The 8,613-nt window shown below is 44.4% G+C and overlaps 1 protein-coding gene across 1 annotated transcript in view; it reads left to right on the forward strand.

The window, feature by feature from the left end:
- TMEM132C (transmembrane protein 132C) overlaps positions 1-3,233 on the forward strand; it is a 310,090-nt gene extending 306,857 nt beyond the window's left edge. Inside the window, exon 9 of the mRNA XM_032791202.2 lies at positions 1,673-3,233. Coding sequence (XP_032647093.1) covers positions 1,673-2,878 — 1,206 coding nt within the window. The 3' untranslated portion in view covers positions 2,879-3,233. The remainder of the gene's footprint in view (positions 1-1,672) is intronic.
- Positions 3,234-8,613: the final 5,380 nt, after the last annotated feature.

Consider the following 8,613-nt stretch of genomic DNA (forward strand, 5'->3'; position numbering starts at 1 on the left):
TTGATCTAGTTAGCGCAAGTACCAATAGCAGTGACTCCATAACAGCACGGGCTAGCCATTCAAGTATGTACCCAGGGTCCCAGGCAGGCTGGTACAGCCCATGCTGAGCTGCAGACTCGCTGTCATTGGTACTCATGGCTACATTAAAACTAGCCTGGGTATGTCTATACATGCTGCAATCCCTCTCCCCACCCTCCCAGTGGCGGTGCAGATGTACCTAAAAGTGATGCTCTGCAGTTTTGCACTAATTTATTCAACCATCTCAGGCTTGTTTCAAGAAAGATCTGTTGTAATGTCCCTTTCTCCCTCGCACTTTTCAGCATTGCTACAGCTTCAAAGTTACCCTGGCTCTATTTCATCACTGTGTGCAAAGCATGTCTGAATCACCAAGTACTTTGCCCTCTTTCCTGCTGTGCCACAATATATTTTTCCCTTGTTTAGTCCCCAAAGAGCTTTCTGATAGCACTTGGAAAATTAAATATTCAGTGCATTCCAACCTTCTGCACAGCTAAATGCCCCTTGCTGTTTTCATTGAAAAGCTTTAAATTTAACTGGAAGGGTAGCAATTCCCTTTGTTTATAACCATAGTGTAACAAATTGTAACCAATTGAAAACAATATTGGGTTGTAAATTTGTATTATGATTGGACATTAAAAGGGTGGCGATGCTTTTCCCCATGGTGATTTTCAGCCCAATTGTTTTGATGTACCTGCGTGTAAAGTTATTAAGGACATTTGCAGTGTAAGTCTTGGGAAGAATAGAATTTCACTTTCATGTGTAGCTGCATTTCAGCAGTCTGCCTGCACATATGCTAACTAAACAAACTAGACATAGAGCAAATGAAAAAATAAAGAAATCTCCTGCAAAGAAAGCTGCTGAGACGTGGAGAAGTAAATATCTTTATCATCTGGATGAGACTCAGACAGAAACAACTTTGCCTCTTGACCGCTAGCTTTCTGTTTGCTTCTAATGGTGACTTCTAATGGTACTACCCGCAGGGAGCAAACACAGTCCAATTAAATCCAAGCCATTTGTATATCGTTATCATGAAGATCACAGCAGAATCTCACATCCTGCCTTGGCTGACGTGGAAATGTAATGGGGTTTACAGTTATTTTCAAGGGTAAAATGTGTTTAGCTAAAAACAAACAGTTCTCATGCAAAGTACCAACTGTTTTTCAAGTCTTTTGTTTCCTTTCAGGTGACCCATTTTCAAGACATTGTGGCATCTCTCCTCTTCCCTGCCACAATATGTATGCCTTGTTTAATTTGACTGCTCCGTGTGACATATTTGCATGGGGAACAACAGGAAAAGAAGTGTTCTGTCAAGTGCTTCCAGTACTTTTTCTTTTTTGTCTCTTCCAGTTTTCATGTGACAGGAATGTGGGGTTTTTTTAAATGGGTGTGTTGTTATTACGCTCTCCCTATATCAATTATTTCACATTTCCATTCGCAAAACCTTTCCATGAAAGATACCGCTGGGATCTTTAATGAAAAATGTGACCAATTTTCTGCCCCATCGGTCAAGACTCAGCTTGTTTTCAGCATAATACGGAGCCAGTGCCTCCTGCTTCGTTCAGCTGCATTTCAGAGCTGAGAAGATTGATGAGTTGCAATCAGTTGAGCTGTTTTATTTAAGGCCCTGTCTTTAACCATTTCTCTCTTCTTTTAGGAAGCCATAGTAAGCATCTGGATCCAGTTCAGTGACAGCTCAGTTACTCCATTAGACATTTATGACCCCAAGGACTTCTCCCTTTCTGCCATGTCGCTGGACAAATCCGTTGTCTCAACCCATCAGAGCACTGCCTGGAAATGGCCGGTCGTGGCAGCAGAAGGTGAAGGGCAGGGCACATTGATCAAAGTAGACATGATGATCTCTGAAGCCTGCCAGAAGTCCAAGAGGAAAAGTGTCTTGGCCACAGGCAACAGCAACATCAAAGTGAAGTTCGGCCAAAATGATGCCGATGCCAACTCCAACACTGGCGGAGATTATGATGCTGATGAGATTGAAAACCATGCGAGTGACCGCCGGCAAAAGGTGTCGGATCAAGAGCGGTACGGCCAGGATGGGCGATACTATGGGAGCTCTTCGGCCGAGCGAGAGGAAAGTACCGTCAGAAAAGTCAGCACCACTGCAAAGTCAATGCTCAAAAACAAAGTCATGAAAAACAATAGGATGGATGGAGGCAAACTCTCGGATGATGGCCAGCTGCAGAACATTCCTATAGATTTCACCAACTTCCCTGCTCAAGTAGACCTCCCAAAAAGCAATGGGGGCGTGGAGGAGAACGACCTAGTGCAGACGCCCAGAGGCCTTAGTGATTTGGAAATTGGCATGTACGCTCTGCTAGGGGTCTTCTGCCTGGCAATTCTTGTCTTCCTAATAAACTGTGCAACGTTTGCATTGAAATACCGGCACAAGCAGGTTCCAGTGGAAGGGCAAGCCACCATGACCCACTCCCATGACTGGGTCTGGCTCGGAAATGAGGCAGAGCTGCTGGAGAACACAACGGACATGTCACCTCAGCAGGATGAGCACACCACTATTATAGACCGAGGGATGGGCCATGAGGAAAGCAACAACCTCCTCAATGGTGGCAGTCAAAAGAACATCCAGAGCCAGATCCATAGGTCTGCTGACTCTGGGGGGAAGCAAGGGAAAGAGCAGAAAACGGAACCTTTGCATTCTCCCACATCCAAACGAAAGCGGGTAAAATTCACAACCTTCACCACCATCCCACCCGATGATGGTTGTCCCACCGTCAACTCTATCCTAACTAGCAATGATGACGATATTAAATGGGTGTGCCGGGATATGGACCTCGGGGACTCCAAAGAGATAAAAAACTACATGAAGAAGTTCAAAGACAAAGTGTAGCTCCTGTCTGGTTTTCTGGGTTTAACCACACCTTGATGCCTTCAGATCTACAGTATATAGTGGGACAGAAAAGGGGAGAAGGAGGGGATCAGTAGGGGGAAAAAATCAACAACAAGAAGGCAGTTTCTGTCATCAGGGAAAGAAATTTATCAAACTGTCCATGGCTTTGGGTTGGTTTGTTTGTTTTTTCTCCAACAGCTGCTCGTGAATTTGGGCAGTCAATGGAATGCAAATCCCAGAAGGGAGTAAGGAAACAGATTAACCAATACGATGAACTGGGCACGGTGAGGTTGTGAAAATTTATCTGATGGGTCAAAATAATAACAATATTACAGACAATCTACCAAAAAATGTTGTTTTTAAAAAAAAAAAAAAGTGAGAGAAAGTTAGTTAATAGAAAAGACAGAGAAACAGTCACTTTTTAATGCTTGTAATAATATGAAAGCATGACCCAGGAAGAGACAGTTTAGAGTGTTACCCAAGCAGTTGCTTTCTGTTCCCTCATCTGAATGACAACATGTTCCTGGCATTAAATATGGAGCAGAAAGGGATTATCTGAGATATTTTTATTTTTCCGTCTATTTTCCACCCCTTGTCGCTTTCTTTAAAATGAGTCTTAAAAAAAAAAATCCAGTAGGTTCTTTATGGACCAAGAAATAATTGTTTTTCTTAATTAGCTAATAATAATCTTCCGTGTCATTTGAAGATCTCAGAGGATAAGCAAAAACTAATAATTCCAGCGTAGCGGCTCTTCTGAAAACCTGAGTCTCGGCTGTTTTGTGCTAGCTAGAAACTTGTTCTGTTTGGAGGAAGATTTAATTTTGCTTTTGGGTGTGTGGGTTGGTTCGTTGGTTGGTTAAGTTTCCACAACTGAAGTTCCCAGGTTTCACCAAGGGAAGAAGGTGCTGTTCCATGTTTGCATTTAAAAATAATAAACAATAAGAATGATCAGATGTGCATACATACCGAATATAAGACCAAGACCATCAAAGCCCGCAGATGTGCACAGCCTAATTTTTAATTTTTTGCCAAGTCAGTGAATTCATAATTTGTCCTGTATTTTGCTCTGTTCATCTTTTCAGTGCCACCAGTTCTCATGGGGGACTGGGAGGGAGGGTGGGGCGTGGTACTCACAAATAGAGAAGCAGGTTGTCCCAAGCCCACTTTATTTCCTCACGTTAGGGGAGCTGAGTTTTTGGATGGATAATATTAGTTTGGAGAGAGAGAAATTCAAATGACCAAGGATCAAGAGATATCTGGGTCTACTTTATTTTCATTTGTTTCCGTTGGACCAGCACAAACTGGAAAGTCTGTTACGTTGAAAATAAGCTGTTTTTAATAACAAAATGTCAATTCAGCAATGCATCAGAAACAAATAGGAGATAAAGGCCCAGATAAATGGATGCTGTTCCACTGACTTTAATGTCAATTTACACAAAATGAGGATATGGCTCAGAATCTAAATGATGGGGGGAAACCACACTCAGAAAACCTATTCATAATTCAAAAGAAGTCCTCATGTCAAATCTTTTTTGGAAGCAGTGTTACGTCTTGACTGCTAGCAGGGAGCACCTGCATTGTTTGTCAGCTCTGTCTTTACCCGTTGATTCCACTACATCTTTTTTTTTTAAATGACTAAACTCAGTAGGTTTCTTCTTTTATTTTTTTTTTTCTTTACTTGGACTACATGAACCCTGCCACTTGATAACATAGAAGGAGGTTTTAACAAGATATGCCTAGTATGCATTGTAGACTGAAAGAATGTAATATTTATTTATACATGATATATAAATTGTAATTAAAATGCTTTACATGGCTTGACAAGTTAATCTTTTGTTGGGGGGGCTGTTTCTGTCGTCTTTTTTTTTATTTTATTACAAAAAACAAACAAAAATTTAAAAAAGCAAACAAAAAACCACTCCACCCTCCCCTGGCCTAATTGCTGAGAAAATGTATAAACTTTTTTTTGAAGAGATAAAAGAAGAATGTAAAGGTTTTACTTCTGCCTCTGATCCGTTTGTTGTAACCCATTCCCTCTCCCCACCCACTTTATGGTGATGATGATGGATGGCAGGAGAGGACAGCAGGCTGACAGATTTTGAGGCAATGTCATTATTAATCATGCTCATCTTCATCATCAGCATGACCAGCTCCAGAAAATTTGCTTCTGCCATGTGCAACTTTTTTGCAGCCAGTCGTAAGTAATTGTGCTGCTTCTGTGGTTGATACGCAAGCTTGGATGTAGGTATGTTGCATTGACTGGCATTTACAAAGCGCGTTTTATCACAAAGGAACCACCCAAAGCATGTTACAAGTTAAGCAAAGTGATACATCAACCATACATGGGCACTCACTGCATCCTACCCACAAAATGCAGCCACCACAGAACCATACAGCACAACAGGTAAAGACAGGAAGAATAATACCCAATTGGAAATCCTGGCAGAATGTACATAGCCAGAATGTTATTACCAAAAATTAATTTGGCCTTGGACATTTGCAAAAAGTGCTAAAGGATTGTTAATGATCTGAACTAGGGAGGAACAATGATTTACATCTCATATGAAAGATGGCACCTCCAGCAACACAATGCACCCTGTTATCTCCTAGAGAATTGGTTCAGTACTGACTTGAGAAAAGAGGGCACCTACTCAGTCACTGGCACCACTCCCTGCAGCATTTTGTTGCCTCTGAGTCAGTCTGACCCAATTTGGCATCTAAGATTTGGCAGGAGCCGAGCAGGAGGTAGTATCTCCATATAATAAAGAGAACACCTAGTTCTTCTGCAGCACTTTTCATCAGTTGATAATCACATATGAAACTTTTGCCTACCAAGAGCAAGCAGCTGGAGGAAATACAGCTTAGAGTATATGCTCACAGGGGCAGGGATAGAATTTATTTTAGGGCCAAATCCAGCCATTTTTAGCAGGCAACAGCTTGGCTTAACAAAATGATTCCAGTCCGAGTAAAGAAATTTATTCCAATTCCTCAAAATGTTCAAGTTTTCATCAAAAAACAAATATTTTTCCAAGGAAATTTAAAAAAGTTTTTCACAAAGAACAGTATTTCTAAACCAGACCTAACACATACAGTGTAAATCTTTATTGAGATATGTGTTCGTGTACTACTGTGCAGCTCGTTAGCTTTGACTTCAGAGACACTTTTTTTTTTTTTATTCCTAAGAAACACATGGATCTTTTCTAAGCAATAGGAATCTCACAGTTTGTTTTATGTAATGGATTGACCTAATAAGGAGATGCATATTTCTCTGTGTGCCACAGATTTGGAATTTGGCTGGTTGGTTTGAACTAACAACTGCCTGGGAAGATTTACTTTCCTTTAGTAATGACAGTATTTCTGGCATCTACCAGACTAGTATGCAAGTTACTGCCCTCTTGGAAAGAAGCTTTCAGTGATGATGAGTTATGTGTGTACCACACTTTCCTTTAGCAGTCTTTGATTCATCATGATACCTGAATCAAAACTGTGTCTCTTTACAGCACCTCTAAGGGTCTGTCTGCAATGCAGTTAGCAGTGTGATTGAAGTGCCCATAGAAATATCCAAACTAAGCTTTAATATAGCTAGATTGCAGCAGTTCTCAGTGGGTTGTGACCAGGACCGGCGCTAGGGTTTCTGGCGCCCTAGGCGCCGGGACATTTTGCCGCCCCGCGCGTGGGTCTCGCGGCTCCGGTGGACCTGCCGCAGGCACCGGAGCCCCGGCTCCCTGACCCCGGGGGGTGGGGGGCGCCCTGGGCTGCCGGGTCGCGGTGGCGGCTCCCTGACCCCGGGGGAGGAGGGCACCCTGGGCTGCTGGGCTGCGGCGGTGGCTCACTGACCCCGGGGGCGGGGGACGCCCTGGGCTGCCAGGTTGCGGTGGCGGCGCACTGACCTCAGGGGCGCGCTGACCGGCGGCGCCCTGACCCCGGGAACACCTTGGGCTGCTGGCAGCTCAGCCCCTCCAGCAGCAGCGGCTGCAATCATTTAAAAAAATTTGGGGGGGCGCCACTTTTTGGCGCCCCCAAATCTTGGCGCCCTAGGCAACCGCCTAGTTCGCCTAAATGGTTGCACCAGGCCTGGTTGTGACCCCTTTTTAATGGAATCTCCAGGGCCGGCATTACACTTGCTGGATCCCGGGAATGAAGCCAAAACCTGAGCCCCACCACCCAGGGCTGAAGCCAAAGCCTGCGTGGGGCCATGTAGTAATTTTTGCTGGACTTGAGCATGAACAAGGCACCTGAGTAAGTACCCAGGGTCCCAAGTGCGCTTGTAGAGACCTTACTGAAGACTATGATGCTGTGGCTTCACTACTATTGGTACCCACAACGACTTAGATCAAAGCTAGCTTGGGTATGTCGACAGGCTGCAGTCACCTCTCTGCTTGCAGCGTAGACAGGAGGATAGGCTGAGCATTTCAAAGGGAGTTAGTCTCCCAAATTCCATTGACAGTCAATGAGAATTAGACACCTGACTCCAAACAGCCCCTCTGAAAACCCCAGCATGTTGCACTAACGTGTACATTTGCCATTCAGAGTGAAGTGGCACATTATACAGATCACAATGGACTCTGGCTGCACAACTCATCACGTGGCTAGTTTACCCCTCACTAGCTTTTCAAGGCCATAATGATCTCCCCACTGTGCCCAATCAGTACTGAATACGCAGCAGTCCCTGAGCACATGACATCACACAATGACGAGAAGCACTGGGACAAGGCAATTGTGGGAATGATACGTGTGCTTTAAACTAAAGCTTGGAGTTTTGCAACAAAAGGTCACTGGGTCCCACTAATCTGGCTGCAGCAGAGGCACTGCTGAGGGGAGCTGAAATAAACAACGTTTCCAGCTTTTATTTTTTTTCCCTCTTCTTAATCCTCATCTTTATTTGCCACTTGACTGAGTGACAAAGTAGCAACATGGGGAAGAGATGCAACACAGCCTCCCCCCCCCCCCCCCGGAAGCAAACGGGGGTGGGAAAATAATATCCTAACAGCAGCAGAATGTTTGATGACAACCACATGCAGTTGTCTTAGCTGCTCTTAGCTCATGGGCTCTCAACCCGAGGGTCACGGCCTTTCCACAGATTAGATGTGCAGGGCTCTTAAAAGCGTAGGAGGAAGGGGCTTGAAAGCACCTCTGTTTTAATAGGGAGTCACAGCATGGAAACGGTGAAGAACCACTGTTTTAGCTTCCGGAGCATAATGAGGACCAGTAAATGAAATGCATAAAATTCACTTCAGGCACCCATTTTTTTAGTGTCACCAACAGCGCATTTAGGGGCCTGATCCTCAGCATCAGCAGGTGTAGCTCCCTTGAAATTACTCAATGGCGTTATGTTGATCAACACCAGCTGAGGAGCTGGACCTTTGCTGATAAATCTATATGGAGTTGTGTGAGTAAAAGGCAGACAGCCCCTATGAATGCTGGGAGCTGCCACCATCTTGGCCTGTGGTTTATTGGCACAGTGGCCCTGCCCGGTTCTGCTGTCACAAAGGTTCCCAGGAAGAAGCACCTCTGCGCCTGAGTCCTAGTAACGTAAGAGTTAAAATGTGAGGCGAGTGTGAGTCAAATTCATGCGACTGGTGTAATACAGGCATGGGGCAAGCCCCTGTCCTGCTGCTGTTGGAAACAGTCACAATAGGACTGCCTCTTTCCGAATCCCCCAGCCAATAGAGACACTGCTAATAACAATGAGGGGACCCTGGGCCACATTCCTATCTTGCTGTGGCCTTCTCGCT

This window comes from Chelonoidis abingdonii, chromosome 22 (assembly GCF_003597395.2).
Source record: "Chelonoidis abingdonii isolate Lonesome George chromosome 22, CheloAbing_2.0, whole genome shotgun sequence".
Classification (NCBI taxonomy): domain Eukaryota; kingdom Metazoa; phylum Chordata; order Testudines; family Testudinidae; genus Chelonoidis; species Chelonoidis abingdonii.